The 24684-nt window shown below is 37.3% G+C and overlaps 1 protein-coding gene across 1 annotated transcript in view; it reads right to left on the bottom strand.

Annotated features, from left to right (window-relative positions):
- Positions 1-3824: 3824 nt before the first annotated feature.
- Positions 3825-24684, bottom strand: part of RPS6KA5 (ribosomal protein S6 kinase A5) — a 31424-nt gene continuing 10564 nt past the window's right edge. The window contains exons 5-17 of the mRNA XM_028717712.2: positions 23153-23260; positions 22369-22452; positions 21772-21875; positions 20214-20364; positions 18504-18665; positions 15413-15538; positions 14618-14751; positions 13832-13925; positions 12984-13154; positions 11761-11952; positions 9756-9915; positions 8070-8233; positions 3825-6103 (exon numbers count right to left, since the gene is read on the bottom strand). Of these exons, the coding sequence (XP_028573545.2) occupies positions 5864-6103; positions 8070-8233; positions 9756-9915; positions 11761-11952; positions 12984-13154; positions 13832-13925; positions 14618-14751; positions 15413-15538; positions 18504-18665; positions 20214-20364; positions 21772-21875; positions 22369-22452; positions 23153-23260 (1890 nt within the window). The 3' untranslated portion in view covers positions 3825-5863. The remainder of the gene's footprint in view (positions 6104-8069; positions 8234-9755; positions 9916-11760; positions 11953-12983; positions 13155-13831; positions 13926-14617; positions 14752-15412; positions 15539-18503; positions 18666-20213; positions 20365-21771; positions 21876-22368; positions 22453-23152; positions 23261-24684) is intronic.

The raw sequence follows: 24684 nt of genomic DNA, 5'->3' as shown, positions 1-24684 counted from the left end.
TAAATATGCTGCAAGCAGCTGCAACTCTCTCGAGACATGGCTTTTTCATCCTTCCCATTCATTCTACCACTTTAAAATGGCTGAGGCTTCCTCAAGAGATTTCTAAGTGTTCCACCCTGTTTACGCTACCACCCTCACTGTTCCGAAGAGTCCCCCAATCCCATGGAGAAGGTTTGGCTAAGCATGCAGTGTCACCCATAGAGGGATGCAGGACAGATGACACGGAATGTGCTATTGGGCTAGTCTGAAGAGGAGTGGCAGTTGTAAGAAGAATTTATATAAATAAAACTGGAGAGACCAATCAATCAAAAAGATGTCTAGGCTTTAAAAACAAAAGCACTTTTAAAGCACTAATTATTCCTAAACTTCTAGAAATATCCCAATGAACATTTAACGTACTTTTTATCCATCTAGACATCTTTCAGTTCATGCCTTTTGTGTAAGCCTAAAATAGCATATAAGATCTGGCTATGCTGTTTCTAAATATTTGTCATAATTAAGAACTTTATTTAGAAATGTTAGGGACTAATTAGTGCATATCTTTAACATCTAGCAAACAATATGCTTACATTTATTATATTTTGATAATAGAAAGGGACAGAAAATTCTCAGCAAGTTGAACAAACATGCTTAAAATGGAGCTAATTGGATTACAAATAAGGGTTTCAAAATTGTATTATGTCACCTAACACATCAACATTTTGTGACAAACTCTTCTGTATTAGTGCCACAATTGACTAGAAAGGGGGTGTTTTCAACTCAGTTTAAATAATCTCTGGAAGCAGGACTGGAAAAGAGCCTTGCCTTAGATCCTGGAGATGTACTACTGCCATTCAGACTGTACTGGGCTGGATGGACTAAGTCAATAAAAAAGGAGATGGAAGTAAATAAAGCCTATTGTTTTGATTTTAGTTCAACTGAATTAAACATTCAATTGACTACGCAGGATTATGGATAACACAATCCTATGTATATTTACTCAGCAATGAATCCCACAGAGTTCAACGGAGCTTACTCCCAATTAACCATGTAAAGGATTTTAGCATAAAAACATTAACCAGTGAAGGACACAAAACCAATTAAGGGGAACAAGCTTTGCACACAGATAACTATCATAACAATTCTGTTTCATGCCACAACGTTATCTTCTCTTTTGTAGCAATATAAGCCTTAAGATAAACACCACAGAAAATTATATATTTAGCCATACCAGTATCTGTGTGTTTACATTGCTTACTCTAGTAGAAAAGAAACCCTGATTAATTATATAAAATTTGGGGTTTACATTTTATCCTTGTTTGGTTTATCATGTAGGATCCAGATTTCTCCCAAAGGAAGATGGAAAATTTCATTTATTTCCCGTTCTCCTTGCAACGCCCCCGCCCTGCCTGGTTCCTCAAAATCACATCTTCCCTGCTTCCTCCATGTAACAGTGTATATGGATTGTTTTTATGTATACCTGATACAAATATTTTCTCTGTAAATATATTATAACATTTTTTCTTTAAATGAAAACAAAGAAAAACAAAGTTTTCTAGCTCCACTGGAGGAGTTTACTAAAATAATATTGCACCAACCTTACTGGTGTCCTGGAGAATCAATTAACAAATTAGTCAGAGAAGGGAGTCATCCACAGCCCTGCCCCCAGTTCTGTTGCACTGCGGACAGGAAACAATATCCATTTGCCTGAAAGACTGAACACTAAACAGGATCAAGCCATAAGAAATTATTTGCTTCACGCTTTTAGTATTTTTTTCCTATCAACTTAAAGTAATAACATTTTATTAAACTAATTAATTGTCCGATGCAAGTAACAATACCATAAAAGCATTTATGGCAACACAACTGCATCTGTACCACTTAATCTCTAATCACTATTATTATACTACTTTCTCTACTTAGCATATTATACTTATTTCAAAATGAACCAATAAAATTATATAGTGTACACATTCAAAATTTTGAAAACATATCTGTTTGAACAAAAACATAATGAAAGTTGTGCTCTGCACCCACTTATGCTTTTATCAGATAAAATCCACTCCCAAGAGTACAAAAATGTTCACGATCTTTCTTGATAGCTGCCTGTGCAAGAGAACAATGGAAATACAAACTCCCCTTTTTCCTGAGAAATTAAATCATTATTTTACTCTGCACATTTTATGAAGTCCTACCAAATATCAATGAAACTATTCTAATATAAAACACCATTTATTTGGATTTCTCCAAAAGGGACTAGATTTTTTAAAAATAATTATTTTAAACTATATATAAATTTAAACTAGGGCTCATCGCATTGCAATTTAATCTGCTGAGCCACTAGGATTTTATTTTAAAAGTACACATTTTAATCAATCTTAAAAGTGAAATGGAAAATCAAAAGAAGTATAGCAAAACATTTCTGTTTAATTTACTGAACACTAAAACAGCTTTCATCTATTAATTGGTGCTTTTTGCATAATCACGACGCCTTGATTTATTACAGAGAAAATGTTCCATTGTATAGGTCAATACAATGTGGGGAGGGAAGGTCATATTCTCAAAGAAAGATTCAGCAAGTGAATCCAAACTAAATGCTGGCATAGTACTGAACAGCTTAACTTAAACTACTACTTTAAGTTATTTGTGCTATCATCACATAAAACTTTAAAATATAAAGATCTGGATAATGTAAACAATAGTTTTCATATTTTCCATCAGCTTAGAAACTCTGTGGCAATTTATCTCAAAGGATTCAATTAAGAGCACAATCCTATGCATATTTACTCAGAATTAGGCCCCAATGAATTCAATGGGGCTTACTTCCAAATAAGTATGCAAAAGACTACAGCCTAAGTAATTCATATAAATAAACTGTGAGAACTTATCAGACTCAAAGATGTGCCACTTCTTTAGCACCAGGGCCATACTGGAAACTTATAAGTCTTCCAGTTTATCTGCCTTAAAAAATGAAAAAAGAAAGAAAGAAAAGCAGTACAAGCTTCTGTCCCGTCCATGTTTGAATATATAGACTGCAGGCATAATTTAAGTTCCTAAACACAGTGTGGAAGCCAAGGCACATCTGGTGAACAAGCTGTGTTAATTCTGTGCTGTATGGATCTTGGAATTAACAACTCCAAATGTGAACAAACTCAGATTAGGATGTGAAATGATTAAGTCACTTAAGCCACCTCAAGGGACAAAATAATTATGGTTGCAATTATATGATCTTTGCTAGTCAGTTAAGCTTCATTGAACTCAGCAGCTTGTGCTTTTAAGTAAGCATGCATTAACAAACATGCAAAAGATCACACTGCTCATCTGTTGCTAAATTACAAGCCTTCTAGTTTCTATCACTAGATCTGCAAGGCTACTTTTACAACAAGAGCTAGAATCTTAACTTTTCCGTAAATGACAGCTTGATTGCAAGAATGCTGACAAGAATCTAGAAAGCCACACAAAAAATACCTCTTGGACCATTTATCTCATTCCTGATGCAAGTGCTACCAATTACACTACAGCAACACAGAAAAATATACTCTTTTCAAGACAGTTTTCCACCAATTTCCATAGGTAAGCCTGCATTAGGTTTCTCAAAACACTGATAATAGATGCAACTTTGTAAACAAGCCATATATATATATATATATATATGCAGGTTTTGGTGTCCTCGGGTGTCTTCCCGTGTAAAAGTTGGGGTGTCTAGGCGACGTTTCGACGAGGTCTCACTCGTCATCTTCAGGCTGGTGAGACGAGTGAGACCTCGTCGAAACGTCGCCTAGACACCCCAACTTTTACACGGGAAGACACCCGAGGACACCAAAACCTGCATACCTATACCCGTGAAAATCTACAAAAGCATATATATATATATATATATATATATATATATATAATTTTTGCATAGGATTTGGATCTAGTTTATTTTACAATGCAGCAAGGTGTTTTTACAAACGACCAGATGTTCTCTGATCATGCAAATAAACTGCCCCAAAGAATTCACAATGGGACTACTCAATAACTTTTTGCAAGACTGGAGCACAGGTGCTGTAGAAGTGCTCTGCATATGTTGAGAAATTATGCTTCACAATTAAAAATGTTACCATTTTAAATGCATCAGTAAGTCACATTTATGATTCCAAATATATTACAGCTACGGTAGGAAATCTTACCGTATTACAAACACAGTGTACAAATGTGAAGCACAGTGTTTGATAGAATATCCCTTTAGTTTTCCCAGTGCATATATGGTTTAAAGTCAAAACATGCCCCAACATGAGAGGAGGCAAAATCTGAAGAGTATTGCGTATAGGTATGGAAATCATGGCAAGAAAACGAAAGCTTAATATTGCAAAGCAGAATGATGTAATAAGTTCATAATTCTCACTGAAGTTACTAGAGCATCTCCAAGTTACACAGCATCTCCAAAAGGCATTTTTCACTTTGTTCAGCTACTCACCAAATGCAATTATAGGTGTACCAAATCATGCGTAAGCATTACGTATCATTAAAACCTCTAATATTATGCTACAACTAGATAGCACACTGTCAGATATATCACAGCATGCTTAATTTTTGGACCCACACATGATAGCAGGAATATAGAATTTGCAATTAAGAGAAAATCATTTTTATATTTAGCAACGAGGCATAAATATATAAGATAAACCTATTTGTTCAGAAAATCTTGACATGTTTTTAGCACTGAATGCTAAGAAAACAGTAAGTTCCTTTTATAAGTACTGTATTAGAAGCTATTAAAAAACCCCAAAAGTCGTTCAAAATAGAAAATAGGAAATGGCCAAAATCTACAGAAGAAGTAATCACAAAGTTCTGCATACTAGTTGCCAAGCCCTGAACAGCAAAAATGTTGCCTGTGTATTGTGCAAGGATTTGTGCATCCATTTCACATGCTGAAAATTATCTTTGGATGTGACTTGATTTTCCTTATGCAGGAAACCTGCATAAGGACAAAAGCTGCTGCATATGGGGAAGCCACTATTTTTGATCCTGGCCATTATGTTTCAAGACTCTTAAAATCATACTGTCATCTTTCTAATATACAGAAATTTCCAAAGAAAACCAGCCTTAATTAAGATGCCTGCATGAATCCTGGACAGTCACTGCTAGTAAATGGAGTTCTGAGAGCTTATGAAACTGTATTTCCTTAACTAGCAATGAGAAAGCCCATTTTGCATGTCCAGTTACCTCAAAGGACTACAAGGGCCGGATTCAACTAACCCAGTGTGCTAGCAGAAGCCAGTTCTGGGACTCCCAGTAGCACAATTGGGCTTCCCCCTTCTCCTCCCCCCATGTGCCCTGCCAGCTCCTCCCACAAATGTGGAGAGTTGGGAGAACCCCCAGAACAGCACATGGAGGGGGGGGGGGAGAGGGGAGATGGTTCTGTCTGGCAAGCAAAAATTATTGTGCTGTTTGGTTCATTAATAGCTTCAACAACTTCAATGCTGGTTATAGCCACAGCAGTATTTTAATATGTCCTATTTCAGACTAGGACTGAAACAAAAGATTAGAAAATAAAATGTGTGCCTTTAAGTTATGGGCAGAATCCAACAAGTGATCTTGTGCTTACGGAAGGATTTTTGATCCCGCAGAGGCATTTGCTAACAGAAGAGATGAGATTCAATTCTTACTGAGTTCCCCATCTCAGTCTCCAGTGCCCACCCCAAGAATCTGCACCAGAGTTGGGGGACACTCCAGAATAGAGTTAATGAATGCCTCCCCTATTTTAGTGGACACCTCCACTGGATCAGAAGTCCTTCCATCAGTAAAAGGGTATCAGTTGGATTTTCCATACACATATAAACACTCTTTTTAAAGGAATGCATATGCCAGCAAATTCTTCATCAGAGCAAACCTCTGTTTTTCAGTCAGAGAATTGGAAGATGCTCTCTGGATTATTGCTGTCTGCAGGAATTGCTGGCTGCAGGGTCTTTGTAGGAGTAGTTTTGCCATGCGAATGAGAAGAAGAAGAATGAGAACTTTCACTGGAACTGCTTCGAGTCTCGGTACTTGTACTTGTTTTTTTCATCTTCCTTCTTTTTGCAAGAGGTGCCTTGTCAACATTCTGTAGGCAAAATCCTTCCCTCTTATATTTGTTAAAGGCCTATTTTAAAAGATAAATGCATTTGTGTATATTCAAACTGAAACCAGTTTTTATAGTTGCTTAAATATGAAAGTATTAAGAATATTTCCCCTAAAGAATTGCATTACGGACTTCAAAATATTTTTAGCAAAAAGACTTGATTAAATATCCAACAATTAATATACCATTTAATATTGTTGTAGGCTACAATCCTAGCTTCTAATGTAAATTTACCTATTGTTCCTGGCAGTTTCACAAATGGTAGTTATCCTAAAAGCAGAAAGAGAGGTAGGCTTCCATACTACAAGCAACAAGCCTAATTCATTCCACCATTTCTTCCGGAAATACTTATTCATGTCAGGGGCTGTGCCAAGAGGTCCTAGGCAAACTACATTCTGATGGACTCACACCTTTACGTGTCAGACCTAGACCCAGTGCAAATGCAGCTTTAAAGGTGGGGCAGAGTAAGCATCAGTGATGCTGGAACCTCAGCAGCTATCAAACACAATGTGGTGACACTAAGGTCTTCTGACACCCATTTGAGGGGCTTAGTCCATATCTTGGCTAAATATGAGGCCTGGAGTCAGTTGTAGATTTGGTGACAGAAATGGCTGCTGGGGCATAAGAGTTGACAACTTATTAGCTTTGTGGGAGTTGCACAGGGTTTGGGGAAAGGGTACCATCTTTATCAAATAATAGTAAGGAATGGAAGAGAATTTGGTTTAGGTTTTAGAAATTAGTTTAAGAAGTACTTTTGAGGAAAAGAACTATAGAAGGTTGGATTTAGAAAGTGCTCTTTTCAGCGTACCTTTATCCTTCGTTAATGCAGATTCTGAATCTCAAAAGATGGGTGTCATAATGTTTGTATTATTATTATAATCTTTATAACACTTGTATATTCTATTCTCTTAGCATCTCAAGGCAGCTGCCTACCAGCTCCATCTCGGATGCTGACTGAGACCCTACCTGCCTGCAGACTGTCTCACTAGAGTAGTACATGCTCTGGTTATCTCCTGCTTGCATTACTGCAATGCACTCTATGTGGGGCTACCGATGAAGGTGACTTGGAAACTACAACTAATCCAAAATGTGGCAGCTAGACTGGTGACCGCCGAGACCATATAACACCAGTCCTAAAGGATCTTCACAGGCTGCCAGTACGTTTCTGAGCACAATTCGAAGTGTTGGTTCTGACTTTTAAAGCCCTAAATGGCCTTGGCCCAGTATAGCTGAAGGAATGTCTCCACCTCCATCATTCAGCCTGGACACTGAGGTCCACTTCCGAGGGTCTTCTCATGGTTCCCTCACTGTGATAAGTAAAGTTACAAGTAACCAGTCAGAGGGCCTTCTCAGCAGTGGCGCCCTCCCTATGGAACACCCTCCCATCAAATGTCAGGGAGATAAAGAATTACACAACTTTTAGAAAACATCTTAAGGCAGCCTTGTTCAGTGAAGTTTTTATGTCTGACATTTTATTATTTTTTATATTTTTGCTGGAAGCTACCTAGAGTGGCTGGGGAAACACAGCCAGATGGGCGGGGTTTAAACAACAAAATTTATTTAATTTTTATTTACATTTAGTTTGATATATAAATGCAGGCCTGGCTTTAGCCAGAAGAACAAGTGAGCAGGAAGGATTTTGTAAGCGGAGATCATTACCTTCGGGGCAGACAACTATTGGCAGAACCAGAAACAGGACCTGATGTCTCAAAGGTTTTTTCAACAGTAGTTTGAAAATTTACCCCTCCCCCACACACTATTCTCCCAATTTTACATCATGATCCACATCTTCAAGAACCCCACTGGGACTAACAGAGAAAGCAGGGGTGCCTCATTAAAGGGGTCAACGTGAAGAATCCTCAGTTTGAGATAAAGCTGTAGACATTTCTGAATGTATATGGAACTAAAGTGCATCCCACTTTAAATGATAGGCTGACAAAAGAAGCACATGGTTTAATGTTTAGAAAGTAAGACTATATGAGCTTACATTAAAGGTTGCTTTGACATAAGAGTGTCCAGCAGCTCCTGAAGATCCTAAATTGTCTGGAGTCATTAACGGGTTGGATGACAGTTGGCTACCATCTTGAAGCCATTCATTGTATCTCAAACTGGTCATTTTAATTCTCTTATTTGGATCCACTGTAAGAAGTCCTAATAGGAATTTATTAGACATTCTTAAATCAATGAACCACAGTTAATAAATGAATATTAAATAAGGAAAACCAAACCCATAAACAAAAATGAGCTGCTTCAACAATCCAGATTATAACTTTAAATTTAGATTTTAGAATCATACAAATCAATCTTGAATATACTCAGAGCATCATTATTAAATAAATAGTTCATAACAGTATTTGTAGAAGTTGCATGGAATCATTTCATAACATCTAGGAAATAAGATTAAATTATCACGACAGCAGCTATCCTGAAGTGTATGAACTCCAAACTTTATTTAACAGGGTGTATAAAAGTAAATGATTAAAACGTATCAGATTTTTAGTTTAAAAAAACTGCAAATACCATGTTTCCCTTACATATAACTTGTTAATATTAAAAAAGGATATAAGGATGTTAGCTCGAGTCAATATCTAACCTAAATCAATCTCCCTCCCAGAAACAATGAGTTCAAAAAACCTATGTAACAAATAACAAATTTGATCATTTCTCAGATATGAATGTTTATACTCTAGCCACTAGCTCTAGGCATTTTATTTTCACCTGATGAAGACAAACTGCTCTAGTCTTCCCAGTAACTATCAAACCTTGCTTCAATCAGTCAGCTACATCTGCTGAAATTCCTTCACCCACAGCATGTATCCTTAACCTTTTCAGATATGGGACCCACTTATAACCCATTTGGGTAACCATTTATTATTTTACCATACATTTGCATGGTGGTAATGCTCCTGTTACAACTCACAGTGGATCAGGCTGCAAACCACTATTGCAGCCTTTCTCAACCTGTGGGTCCCCAGATGTTGTTGAACTACAACTCCCATCACCCCTAGCTAGGAAGGCCAGAGCTCAGGGACGATGGGAGTTGTAGTCGAACAACATCTGGGGACCCACAGGTTGAGAACCGCTGCAATATTGGATCCTGACCCACCAGCTGAGGACCAGTGTTCTACAGAACTATTAAACTACACAATTGTCCTCTTTTTTACCTGGCCGATCTACCTATTAATCATAAACATTTCAATTTTACTTGCTACTTGGCTTTCTGAAGGTGGGGCTGGGCCAAAGAAGCAAGAAGTGGAAATGAGCAATACGGGGAAGACGACTTTTTTTTACTGCTGATCTAAATCAATGATTCATTTAAATTAAAATCCTTATGCTCTGTTTTCTAACTATTTTGTCTTCAAAAGTTCCCCCTAATCAAACTTTCCAAATATTTTGTTTCAACTTTCACACTTAAAATTTTGGAGTATAAGAGATTAACTGAAGCTTGTCAGCAAAAGATTGGTGCAGACACATTAGGTTAGGACCAAATGAGTCAATTAAATCACAGGCAATTGTACGTATTGTACTATCTTCCTTAGAAATCTTCATTTTAATTAATTTCAAGAATTATACTACTATATTATAGAATTATTCTATATTATAGAATTATACTGCTAACTGTTACAGGAATTACTAGAAACATAGTAAAGAAATTCTGGGTCAATATATATACCTTGTATCAAATCTTTGGCTTCCTGAGAGACATTCTTCCAAGCATCTCCTTCAAAAGAGAACTCTCCTCTCTTAATTTTCTTCATAATTTCCAATGCACTTGTGCATGTTACATTTTTATCTTGAGACTGGAAGGGTACTTGTCCTGAGAGCATTGTATACTTTTCAAAAATGAAAAATTCTGAATCACTACTACATATAGGGGTGTGTGTATGTCTGTGTGTGAGAGAGAAATGTATACACAAACACACACACAAATTAAACGTGCCATAACCAATCTACAGTTAGCTAAGCAATTTACATTATATTAGGGGGGAAACAGGACAATTTTTACATGTCCACACAATTTAAGATAATATTTTCAGAAGTTACAGAACAGTTGAGGTTCAGTAAACTTTCCTGAAACCAAGTGATAAAATCTCCAGCATCAAATATACTATCCTTTTGGTGTTATTTCTATAACAGTGGGCCATGCAGAAAAACATAAAGACTTTCTCTCTTAGTCATTATTAAGAGCTCAGTAGCCAGATGAGGTATCACACGTTCCCCTCCTGCATTACACACCCTGCACTAGGCATAGTTAAGGGATATGTCACAACAGGTATTAACTGTGCTTAAGACTAATGAGATGTCTTGATTACCTATGATTTGAACTTGATTATGAAATCGTGCTTAAGCAAAGCTGCTATGGAAAAGTGTGTGGTTCTATGGTCCACTCCTTAACTCGGATCCAAGCTTTCCTCCTGTCAGCAGGAACATCACTTGCATGGAATTCCACTGAGAGGGCATTCCCACCAGTGGAAGGGATTTTTGCCGCTACCTCCTCGCCCTGCAACCCCTTGCACCCGCTTAATGACTCACTTGGCCAATTCTGGACCCTCTGGAAAGGTATGTGGTGACTGCAAGGGGGCAGCGTAATCAGTAGAAAAGGACCACTGGTCTTATATGAAAAGTATTATTCTTTGAGTGATAAGATGCTCTCAGATGAGAGCTCCCCTTAGCACTTGAAGGCAGAAGTACAACTATTGTAATTTCAAGGGCCTTGCTCACATCCAGCCAGCTCCTACCAGCATACAACCATCTAAGCTGTGAAATCCCACACATAGACAAATATGAAACAAACCACAGGGAACACAGAAGAACATAGGCTCAGGTCATGTCTGGATGCACATGGCCAAACTCCCTCTAGTGGCCCACCTTTTTATTCACTGCCTTCTTACTGCTTTTTTTGCTGACAGGCAAAGTAGTCTTGTCAGTTATCATTATCAGGGGCACAATGGAAGGAATGACAGAGAGGGAAATTGTTCCTCAGTTAAAGGCACAGCTCCCTGACCACTTGACAGTGATGCCAGTTGAGGATCTGATGTCACTAAACAGGCTGAAAGGATGCAGTGCTTATGGGCTACCTTTAATTTTAAGCGGTTGTCTCTTGACTCTGGCCGAAGTCTTCTCTAAAACTGCTGTAGCACTGTCTGGGAGCTAAAGAGACAATAAACACCACGCAGACACAACTGAGAACTCACCAAAAGGGCAGAAATGCCTGAACAAAGCAGAAAGACAAGTTTGGGACACAACCTCTCAGCATGAAAGGAGGAGTAAGACTGGTGGTAGGTAGCTGGATGTGAGCAAAGTCCTCTAAATTAGCAATCTTGCCTTCAAGCATTAGCGGGACTTCATATCCCACCTGAGAACATTTTCACTCCACTCAAATGAAAATTGCCTCCTCTCCCACTTTTGCCAGTGTTGTAACTCCCTACTTCTGTCAGTGGGAATGGATCAAAAGCCTTTGATTTGCAAAAAGCTAAGGCTGAATTCAATCCCTCCCCTCTTAACTATGATTAAGATATTATATCTGCACAAGACCAGTAAATATACATTCCACTGACTAATGGTCAGCACTCATACTTTAATCTGAGGCCATTATAAGCAACCCTTTTCCACTAGCAATCTGACCAAATGCTCGTCAGTTATTTAAAAATGCAGAATAAAATGAGCAATTAGCTTACCAAAATGACTCCCAAACTCCAAAGATCACATGATTCATCATAACCATTATGATTTAAGAGCTCTGGTGCAGCATAATGAAGGGTAAAACACGGCGTTTTAAGAGGCTGATTGTCAGGTGGCTTTAAGCGGGCAAATCCAAAATCAATTATTTTTATTTCTGAACTATCATTTTCATCTGTAAATAATAAATTCTGAGAGAGAGAAAATTAAATTAGAGATTTGCAAGATATGCTGTCAATATAAACCTAAGTACATTCTTTATTTTTATAAACTTGAGATAACTAGTTATGCCTTCTCTTAGGGATGGGGAACCTGTAGCCCTGCAGATATTAGACTGCAACTTACATCATAAGAACGTAGGAAAAGCCTGGCTGGATCAGGCCGAAGACTTATCTAGTCCAGTGGGCAGTCAGATGCCTATGGAGTGCTTGCAAGCAAGCAATGAGCACAACCGTGCTCTCCCCACTTGCGATTCCTGGCAACTGGTATTCAGAGGCACATTGCCTCTGACAGTGAGGTGGAACATAGTAGCTGTCATGATTAGTATTCATTGAGAGTGCTATCCTCCATTAATTTGTGTAATCCGTTGTTAAATCCATCCAAATTAGTGGCTATCACTACATCCTACGGGAGGGAATTCCATAGTTTAAGCACACGTTGTTAGAAGAAGTACTTATTTGTCCTGAATTCTCTGATATTCCAGTTCTAGTATTACTGGAGGGACGGGACTTCTCCCTATCTACTCCCATAACCATCGGCCATGCTGGCTGGGGCTGATGGAAACTGGAATTCATCTGAGAAACACTTTAAGTCATCACCAAGAACAGAACACACACAATTAAGTGAAGAGAGCATAAAAACAAAAATAAATAGTATTGTTTATATTATAATGTATATGCATTAGTCACCTCATAATACAGATTTTCTAGACAACATAGAATAATGATGATAATAATTGTATGTAATTATATCCCGCCTTTTTCCCTGATAGGGACCCAAAGCGGCTTACAGCTAAAATAGAAAAAGTATAAAATAAAATACACATGCTCAATGGGTAATCCCATTGGCAGAAGGTGCAGGTAAAACTTACCACAAGGAGCAGAGATAATTCATTTCATACTTAATGAACAAATCACAACACATAAACTCCATCCTAATGAGAAAAGTGAACTGTCTCTATCATCACTAGAAAACTTATTACAAGAAGCTGAAAATGTCATACCTCAGGTTTCAAGTCTCTGTGGACTACTCCTACATCGTGCATGTGGCTCACCGCTGAAACAAGTCTGCGCATTATATAACTAGCTTCAGTTTCACTGAAGTGCTTCTTTTTCTGGATACGTTCAAGTAATTCTCCTCCTTTCAAAAGTTCCATTACTAGAAAAGTGTGGAGCTATAAACAATATATTTGCATGCAAATTCTTTTTTAGAACATTTATTTCAAAATGCAAGGGACAATAATCAGCTAGATGTATTTAATATTCAAGTATATATACTGTTTACTTTTAAATTCCTCCAGGTTCAAAAAGCTATTGTATGCATATAGTATACTAGGGTCTGCCCCCCCCCCCCGCTTATTCTGCTCGCCAAGCCTGCGTATTCACCAACCCCCCTCTCTTTAAACATCACCCACCCGTTTGCCTATCCCCTCACAGCTCTCCCTCTCCCCAGCTTGCCCAAACCCCCAATCCTTTTTAAAGAAAGGCAGAAGGCACTTCAGAGAGCAGCTTGCTCATCTGCTCCTGTGAAACATCTCTCCCTGCTCCATTAAACAGCTCCCCTGGGCTGCCTGCCACCAGCACTGTTTTCTTGCTCTCCTGCCTGCTGTCCCTCACACTGGAGATGGAGTGGTCATCTGTAGACAGCTATGTGAACTACAGACCATGACGACAGCCTTAGATTTTTATTATACAGGAAGACATACATTATGTGTATATAGTATATAGTACTGGTCTTCAACTGGTGGATCAGGACCCACTAGCAGGTCACAGACTTCTCCAAGTTGGATCGTAACAGTAGTTTAGTTCAAATGTAAGCAAATTATTCTACAATATTTACTATTTTAAATACCTGATCATGGTAAACTTCATGCAGCTTCACGACATGGGGATGTCCTTCGCAAAGTTTTAAAGCTGTTATTTCTCTCTGAGTGTTGGCTTCTAGCCTGAAATATTAAGAAGTCAGTTTGTAACAATTTAACAATCCAAGCATTTCCTTGGATCTAAACAATTATGAGTCTGTACTATACAAACTCTTAAAATATCTTATAGGGGCATATTTGGTTGTATTGTGAACAGGGCAGCAATTTGGTAGTAAATCTTCAGATTAAAGAATCAAGTATGTTTGCCTTTTTAAAAACATGTTTGTGCTTTAGCGGAGCCATCTTCTGAGATCCTTCTTTGGCTACACCCTCAGAAGCAAGGAGGAAAGCAACTGGGAAAGGGACTTAACTCAATGGTGGCACCTCACTCATGAAATATTTTGACTATATAGTTTGTGGTTTTATATTCTGGTTTTGTTGTGTGAACCTCCTTGAGACCTCTGGGTATAGGGCAGTATATGAATGAATGAATGAATCAATCAATCAATTAAAATTCTCCCTAGGGAAGCTGATGGTTTGCTTGTCTTTTTAGTGTCAGTCAAAAGCTTCTTTCTTTCCCCGCATTTTTATTTGTTAAACCATTATTCTTTAACCACTGTCATTACTTTATGCTTTTTAATTATGTTGTTGAGTAAGCAGCCCTGAGAATATCTATATTGAAGGGCAGCAGAGGCATTTTTTAAGGTAAAACAACAACAAAAAAGCTATTTTCATTATTCAAATTTATAAGAAACAACAAGAAGAAAACATTTAACCTTTTACTAATTATTTTTACTGCATATTCTTGGCTAGTTTTCTTGTGTAAGCATTTTCGACAGATAGAAAAACTTCCTTCTCCCAGCGGTCTTTCTTTCAGGTCTAGTTCATAGTGAAGATAAAACGAAGAGTCCTGCGAGGGATAGCAGAAGAGAGGGAAACTGGTTGTATTTAGTAATCTTTACTGAATAAAAGAAAAAAGAAAAAGAACAAAGTTACTTGAGAATTTTTAATTACAGCAAAACATATTTTGTGCTGTATTAGAATACCACAGGCAGCAACCAATTTGTGCAGGGGTTCCGTTCCTGGCCCTCGCGAGTGTTGGCAGAGCACCCATAAGCCCATTCCGCCCCCATCCCTCCCTTTTCCAGGAACAAAATGACCAGCGCATCAGTGGTCACGTGTCAGTTGGATATGCCTAAAAAGATCACCACCTGTACTAATTGCAAGTTTACAGTATGTCCTTTTTCCTGCCTTGGGAAATAACAAAGCAATGTAATATTTATTTGTTTGTTTGTTTAGACTTCTGTACTGCTCTTCATCCATAGATCACATGGTGGCTTACGGCATAATAAAAACTTAAAATACACAACATACTAACAACAAGAAAAACAACAACCCCCACACAGACACTTTTAAAAGGCCACTAAGAATTCTATCATTAAATATTTTCTTTTAAAATATCTTAAACTGAAAATATCGGGGGGGGGGAATGTAAGTTATAAATATGTTATAAAACAGAGTTACATCTTTTAATTAGGCCATTAAACTGCTATATTAAGTTTTAACACTACCTTCATCATAGCACTCCTGGCAATACTTGTAATTCCAGGTCGGTCCACTGCTGTCAGGAAGTGAACAGGATCCATAGTGGCTGCATTACGTTTGAATAAGATAGAAGGAGCAACAAAGGAGTATCCCTAAAGAACAAAAAGAAAACATATCCATCACGCCCAGAGTTTCCAGCTATCAAATTTTAATTGTAATTTCCATAATTTACGGTAAGCGTAATTCAGACCGGGGGAAAAAAATCAGCATCCAAGATAAGCCAGAATCATTATATTCAAGGAAATTGTGCACCTTCTTATCACCGTAAGAGGAAGCCTGCCTGAAAGAAATTAAACCATCTTCTGATCCATTTAAAAAAAAAAAATCAATTAAAAGCTCAGTTTGTAAAAAATAAAAAAGAATGCTAAAAAACTGACTCACAGCTTTTTCACTGGTGACAAAGGGTGATACGTCAAACTGGCTAGCTTCTCAAGAAACCTACAGTTAAGGTATCAAACAAGCTTACATTATGACTGGCCAAATGGATTTTTATCTGGTAAACACAAATGTTATATTCTAAAATCTCAGTGGAATTACCATGATTTATTCCTTAGTTCCAATTTTTTTTTATGTTCTATTCCTGCTTTTTTTAAACTGTAAAGTTAATTGCTCCTCAAATTTAATCATGGTTTTATATATGTGTGTGTGTGTATTTAAATAGTTTAATGTCTTACATGTGTTCCATATATTCAACCTGCTTATACTGGAAGTGACATTAATTTTGAAAATATTCTCGTAAAGAGTTCCAACATGTTACACAAAAACAAAACTGAAGCAAAATTCTGTTATACCTCCACCATTTAGAAGTAAGATTTCAAGAAAAACTCAATGTAAATGAGACTGGGGCGCAAAAATTCATTGGATGAATTTCACAATTTTTGAAGTTTTTGGAACTAAGCTGGAAGAAACCAATATATCACTGAGTAAGATTTATTTGGCTATGAGTAAAATCTTTAGGTTTTGCATTGAAGAAACTCCATACATCAGGTGTTATTTTCTATTCAATTCCCTTGGAATTGTTAGGGAAAAATTCAGCTATCTTTGATGTGGAGCCTATCCATACTCTTACCATGAACACTATTAAAGTATCTCTCTAAAATAATGCACTATATAGTGTTCATCAAGTTTTTTTAAAAAAAATAAAAATAAAAGAGTGGTTAACACTTTTGATACATCTGACCCTGCTAATTTAATAAGAATAATATATCTACCTGTTATCTCGTATTTCCTCTTGGACTACCAAGGACCTGTTCTGTAAGATAATAGCAACACCTCTTTTTTTTTTCATCAGAAGAGCAAGTAGCATACAAATTTTCCAATTTTAAAAGAAGGATCTGCTCCTTTCTTTATATTTTTATTTTTTTCCATTACAGTTTACATTTAGACTCATTTCATACATTTGAAAATGTCCAACATAAGGAGTCCCATTGCCAGACTTATTTAGGGGAAATAAAATATGAGCCAGAACATCTACATGGACATCTGACAGGGAACCAACTGAAGCTCTTCTCCTCCAGTATAGGGAGAGTTTGTGACAATGCTTGGGTTTCATACATTTAAACTTCCCCAATGTAGATAAGGTGATGAGGACACTTTGCACGAAGGATTTTTAAACACACAAACCAGGGCAAAGGATTATCAATCACAGACAGACTTGAATCAAGTACCTTACATGTGGCCTGGCTAGAATGGATCCATTTAGTTTTAGTGGTAAGCTTGTTTTGCCTCTCTAATCTTCTGCTACGTTCTCCTCTAAAACTTCAGTCACTATTTAATTATGCTACCTTCCCCAGATTTTGTCTGTGTACCAAAGTCTGCCTCATGCACAGCCCCCAGACAACCATCTCAGGTGGCTGTTCCTATATCCCTTTCTTATCCTGAAAGCCTTTCTGTGATTCCCCAGTGTCCCCAGTCTGCTGCCTGCTCTGCTTTCCACACCAGCTTTCTGTGATACATATCTCATCCTACTTCTCTTACTTTGCTGTACCCCTCACTTAGATGCCACAGCCCGTCCAGCTCATTGAAAGAGGTCCGATCCTGAAGAAACAAACATAAATCTTCTCCTTCCTGAGAGGTTCTGACTCTATAGTGCGCAAGACTAATATATTTCTTTGCTCTCTTCTATTATTGTCAACTATAAGAGTAGAAGAATGGATGCACATATACTGCTTACATTTCTTTTTTTTTTTTTTTTTTTTTTTTTGCCCATTTTGAAGTTCATAGAGCTCTAGATCAGCCCTTGTACACTAGCAGAGTTAAGCAACATGGCCCAGATTCAACTAACCGGGCATGCTAGTGAAAGCCAGTGCAAGGGCTCCCACTAGTGCAACAGAGCTTTCCCTTCCCTCCTCCCCCACATGCCCTCCACTCCTTCCCCAAATCCACTCTGGAGAGTTGGGAGAACCCCCAGAATGGTGCATGAGGGGGAGGGGGGATCATTGCATCTAGCAAGCAGAAATGCTTACACTGACAAAACTATAAAAGAGCAATGTCAAATTCCTCACTGTGTCTCAGGGGGTTGGCAGGAGGGAATCAAAATTAGTCTTAATCATCAACTTTGACTATCTAATCAAGATTTAATACCTTTGCCTTCAAAACCAGTAACAATTTTGATCTGATGACTCTCAGATTTATAAATGATGCTTTACAGCCAACCTAAAGCATTACTTGCCATTTTTTACTTTTCTTTGCATACTGTCAGTCACCAACTTAACTCAATGCATTTCAAATAGTGCTACACAGCCATATCTTTCAGTGTGGGATATATAACTGATGGTCATATTTTTTATTTTATAATTTTACTTGTCAGCTAAGTCTGCACTTTTTCTAATGATCCTAGGATGGGTTACATAGTCATGCAAGCATGACTATTCCTTTCCATACTAGTGAAGGCATAATGATGAGACTTTATTCAGTCCATTTGTTTACATTAGTATCAAAACATCTCTAGCAAACTTCATTCACTTTAATTACCTTCAGAAACATCACTACATTTTATTTAATTCTGAAATTGCCTCTGCACGAGTTCCTAATAATAATAATATTATATGCAATTACCTGGAAAAGCTTATCTGCCGCTTGTGGTGTGCTTGCTGGAGAATATGTTGGGTCCATTTCTGTAAACTCCTCTGCAAAGTTACTAACATCCAATTCATCACGAATTACTGGTTTAAATGGAGCTGGCACTATTTTGGCAGCCAAGTCATTCCAATTCAGTTTCTAAACAGAAAGTAAAGTAATTTTAGAAGGTAATGAAAGAAGAGCAAAAGATGAACATTTCAGCTGACAAAGAGAATTTCTCAGGGAAGTTTAATAATGACTTACAGTGCAATCCGATGTACATCCACTCAGGAATTAAGTCTCATTATATTCAGTGAGACTTACTCCCAGGTAAACGTGTATAGAACTGCAGCCTAAGACTTCAGATATGTTCTTTGGGCAAATATGGTTGAGCATAAATACAGAAGATGCAACCAAAGCTTTGCTCTCCACTTTGTTCACAAACTTCAGAACTAACATATTGTGCTTGCAATCTTTGCTTATTTTACTTCAGCCTTCTTAACTATGACTTACATTGTAATCCTATTAATGTCTATTCCCAAGTAAGGCCTGCTCTTTTTAATGGGACTTACTCCCAGCTAGGTGTGTATAGGAGTGAAATTTTTAATTATCTTTTACAGGCAACTCCCAATTTACTTGAGGGTTATGTTACAAGGCACCGCACATTTAAGTGAAATTGTGTATATTTGAAACACCCCATTCTGCCTGCCCCCACCTCACACCTTTTAGTGACGTTTTCGGGTCACTTCTGGATTCAGCACGATATGCGTGTGCACAGTCACGCATATAAATCAAGGCTTGCTTGTACTTTAGACTCTTTCAGTACTCTTTCAGTTGTGTCAATATTTATTTATTTTTAACACAGGAAGAGGAGGAGTTTCATGGCTTTCCCTGGAGATCACATTCTATCATTTTCGTACCACCGCAAAAAAAAACCTTATATGTAAATAATATTGTATAAATAATAGAGTAATTATGGGAAATTAATATGTAACACTATGTATTGTGTTAAATTTGTAAGTAAGTACATTAAGTGAACTATAGTAAAAATAAGGTCAGGGGTTTGTGTGCTCAGAATGAGTAATAGATGGATATGAGTTTTGAAAGGGCATTTGAATACTGGTGGGAGACAGCTGCAGTTGGCTTGGGAGAGTGTTTGCAAGGTTGCGGCAAGGTTAGTAAGATACAGTAGGATCAGCATTGTTGTTGATCATTGTTTGGGAATAAATGCTGATATTTACCTTAGGCCTATTTAGAAGGGTAGATTGGGTTGGAGTGTTTGTATGGACCCAAGTAGCATGTAAGAATGCACATAATTGAAACCATATGCTTCTGTGCAATGAATAATTGTAAACCTTTTTATTACTTCTGTTATCAATATAATCGCTGCATCATACACACAGGCAACTTGACCAGCTATGCTAGAGATGGCAATTATTTAAGCACTTGGTATCTGTAGTGGCAGAGAAAAGAACGAGGATTTAAAACACCTGGCAGCAACCCAGCTCAGGACTATACCCCCAAAAGAGAGTGAAGCACATACAGGGGAGTTGAGGTGGATCTGAGGGTGATGTCAGAGAACCACATAGCTAAGGGGAAGTAGTATAGCAGTCCTTTCTCTAATGCCTGCCAGACATATTTCTAAACAAAAAGTAACATGTTTCCAAAGCAAAAATAAAAAATAGACAATATCTAGTTTTGTTTCACCTGGAAGAAGGGATGCTGTTTTATTTCATCAGCACCATTTGAACCACAGCCCAGTCTTTTCTTGGGATCTTTCATCAGAAGACCTTGAATTATATCTTTGGCTAGAGCAGTAATTTCTTGGGGATAAGGAGGTTCACTTTTCAATATTCTCCTGGAGAACAGGGAGAAAATCACAAAAAGGTAGTGAAATGTTCACGACATGGTGATAGTGTATGTAGAATTGTGGTCATAAAGTGGTACAAACTGTCATATGCTTGTCAAGACAGCTGGGTCCACCTAGTGACTAGTCCAAAACTTTATGGAGAGCCACTAGCAGAGTAAAGACTCTTGCTACCCAGATTTTAGTACCAGTCCTGCTACCTAAGACCCTTTGAAATGGTGGTGCCAATAAACCTTATCTAGGAAGCATCAATAGGACCCATCAATGCAGTGTTTCTCAAGAATTGGACCTGGGGTCACTTTCAGGGGGCCTCAGTGTCACAGTCTGCTCAGCGTCTCTACATTTGCTTGCCCTAACCTCCATCTGCTTGGATCAATACCAGCACTAGCAACTCACTGCATGCTGATGTTCCAGGGATAAGGGATGAAAGAAATTGGCAGCTGGAAGGGTGGGGAGTTAGGAAGAAGTTGAGTACCAACGGAGAATAGGAGGGTAAATTACAGAAGATGTGTAAAAATAATTAGAGAAATCCATCTCCACTTACAGCATTTGGATCAGGAAATTCTTTCTAAAACAGAACGGCTGAATAATAATACCTCCAGAGCAAATGTTTGTACTTAGCTTGCAGAAAGCTGAGCTACAGGATTCTTTGCCAGAAGGAAAACAATGTGGCAAAGAATTTAACCATTTCCAAAGGTGTATTATCAAAATCAGTAATTATTTCTGTGACTGATGGGCATCTGTAATTTTCAGCAGTCTCACATGGGCTCTAAGAGTAGAAAGTTTGAAAACTCCTGCATTAATTGATATATCCTAGCTGCTTATACAGGAAGGTTTCTAAGATGCAGTTGCTTTTTCCAATTGCATTTATTAACTTCAAACAACATTGGCAGACTGTGCTTCTCTTTGAATTTATGCCTAAATCAAAATAAGTATTCAACTTTTTACTACCTTTCAGAAATTTTTTAAATATGATTTTAAAAAATCATTTCTGGATAAGTAGCAATGATATATCTACCCAGTGCTTATTTAATGGATTATATTTTATCCTGCAACCAAGAGAGGGATTATCAATTAGAACATTCACAGGATCATCAGCAATATAATACAGAAGCTCCTACGGGCATTCAGGAATCCATCGGTGACATAAGAATTCATGGGTGGACCATCTTAATAAGCATATTATACCTGTGAAATGGAGCCACTGCTGCAAGTCTAAAGCTCAACATAAAGTACTCTGACAACATCCAGTCAAACTCTGTAGTATTTGTACACTACATCTTTTATTGTACTCTGGTTTCCACAAATTGTTAAACAAATGTAGACTATATAAAATAAGATTTTCTTTTAAAGTGGAGTTTAAAAATCTAATAATTTGCAGCCATTTTTATAACTTACCTAGATATCTCAGTTTGTGAGTTTCTCTCCCCATCAACAGTAAAAGGTGATGCTCCAGTTAATAATTCATACATAAGAACACCTAGACTCCACCAATCAACAGCCTATAAAATAATCATGTATGTTATAAAAGCAGAAAAATACACTAAGCCAATACAATTATTCTAAGAAATAACAATTATCCAGACAGCTATCTTCACAGCTAGAGGTAAATCAAGATAGATGAATTTATAAAATAGAAATAAATTATAAGTGAAAGTAAAATTATTATAACTAATGTGAAGGATCTGGGCTTTACTGTCCTGGACTGACTGGATGCACCTTGTTTTATGGATTGTTGCATATTATATGGGACTACGTATCTTTTTGTCTATCGCCCATCGTTCTTGTCTGTTCATTTGTGGATAATAGGGTTAACTTGTGTAACTTGATTCATCCTTGGGTAGTCTTATAGAAATAATTTCCCCCTTTATCTGGTGGCAGTGAGTTCATAAGTAGGGAAGAGTGGCCTCAAGCAGAGGGGTATATTTCCCTTCCCTCAGCAACATCTAAATGTTTTACAAACTCCACCATATGCTTTATTAAGGAAAAGCATACCTTATCATGACCTGTCTCCCCTCCTTTGACAATATCTGGAGCCATATATTCTATAGTTCCACAGAAGGAATATGCTCTTTCATTCTGAAAAAAAGAAGGCACACAACACACTAACTGATATCAGAATCACAAGACAAAATGAGGATAGGAGAAAATACTAACAGTTCCTAGCACCTCTATTATTGGTCCAAAATGACAACTCTGAGAATAGATGCTACTTCATATATTATAAATATAAGTTGATCACACAGGCTAAGGCTGATGAGAGATTAAGACCAACGACATCTGGAAGGCCACAGGTTTTCATATAAGAATCAAGATTTTTGTTTTTTATAAACCTACATTCTCTGATCTACCAAAGTAGCGCCTGCTGTCGTTTATCATCACAAAAAGAAAACACCAGGTGCCTAAGTGGAGCCAAACCATCAACAATTACTCTGTTTTTAAAAAAATGATAAAGTAGGTATTTACTAGTAAAATGACAATTCCTGTTTTGCACATAACACTAAGCCATGATTTAGCCAAAGTGTAGCTTGTCTAAGTATTTGAACCCAGCAGACTAATCTTGGTTTGTCTTGCAGAAACAAATGTGAAACCATGGTTTGTTGTAGGCTTACAAACTATGTTGTAGACATATGATCCATTGGAGAACAATCTTATGAAGCAAATTCTGTGCTCAAATTCATATGTGACGATTTCAATGAGAGCTAATATTTCAACTTGTTTATATTCTGCCTTCATTTATACAATCACTTGTTCAAACACTTCATATGCAAATACTCACTTCATCACTAACAAACTCCTTACTCAAGCCAAAGTCAGTCAGTACCACATGGCCATCAGAATCAAGAAGAATATTCTCAAGTTTTATATCACGATATATAATTCCCAACTGAAAAAAGAAATTAAATTCATTATATACTAGTAAGCATATTAAAGCATGCTCATAATTATTAGAATGCTAAATACACTGAGGTGTGGTTATTAGCATTAAAAAACCTATCTGTGCTCTATATTTACACAGGGTGGCCTGACTTAAATCAAGTTTCCTATGAATACATCTTCATATATGTATACTTAAAAATGGTGCAGATCTGACATTAATTTACAACTAAATTATTAACATATAAACAGAACACCAAATGGAGAAATGCATTTTGTATACTTGTAAGATAACCTGCTTTTATTAATTTTAGAGCAATATTATGCTGCTTACCTCTAGAAATAATTCTGAATATTAAATCAAATACTTTAAATACTCCTATTACAACTAGCAGGCGTGTCAGTTTATCAAATAAAGGAAATGACACACTGGACGATACTGTCTTCTTTGTAGTGCTGGTCATTTTTTATTCACTCTGCTTTGGCCCAGCAACACCCACATTAAATCAAAGTAGCAAACTAAATTAAATGTGCATGATTGGTAAGTCAAAACAGGAACTGAAGTTTCTGGGCAGACTAGAGAAGACTTTTTCTGTGTGTAGTAAGCACAGCGTAAGTATTTGAGAAATGATGACATTTCTTCATTTAGAAAGAAAAACTTTTTCAATTAACCACTGTTTGTTGCTATCTCTGAATCTAGAACTGCAGTTACAAAGCAGGATCATTAACCAGTTTGAAGTTGGCTTCTTTTAATAATCTATAGTTAAAACTAATCACAATTTCTCCCAGATTATACACAATGACACAAAACACAAATAGTTGAAAATGGAAGCAAATGCTTCTGACATGCCAGTGGTGGGGTACACAAACCTGAGGCTTATGCATTTATCTCTAAACCACTGGATGCTCAGGTCCTGCTTACCAAAGACATCTGGTTGGCCACTGTGAGAACAGGATGCTAGACTAGATAGGCCACTGGTCTGATCCAGCAGGCTCCTCTTACGTTATGTTATTGACTCAAATCTTGATTATTAAGGTCAACGCCCCACATAACAGAATTATGACACAATCCAAAATATGGTTATGGGGAAATATGGTGAGCCTCATTTCATGCACACACAGCCTGGGTTCATGCTTCACACTAAAACATGGTTTAGTGCAATATGCACAAACTGCAGTGATCCTCAGACTTGTATACTTCTCCCAACCCTTTCCTCTTCCTGCATGGTCAAAGAGGAGGAATCTGGGTTCTACTTTTAGTTAATCATAGCTGGCCATGTCATACTGATCTCAAACTTATGGCTAGTTTCAACCTACTAGTCTAAGAACCTTAAGATGACTTGTTTAAAGTTAACAATAATTAACCACAGACAAATAGCATTTACCAGTGGCCCATTGTCACGTAGCTACTGCATTTAACACGCTACTTGCTGT

This window comes from Podarcis muralis, chromosome 1 (genome assembly GCF_964188315.1).
Source record: "Podarcis muralis chromosome 1, rPodMur119.hap1.1, whole genome shotgun sequence".
NCBI lineage: Eukaryota > Metazoa > Chordata > Lepidosauria > Squamata > Lacertidae > Podarcis > Podarcis muralis.
Note: the sequence above shows the minus strand (reverse complement) of the source record. Positions and strands in the feature narration are given on the sequence as shown.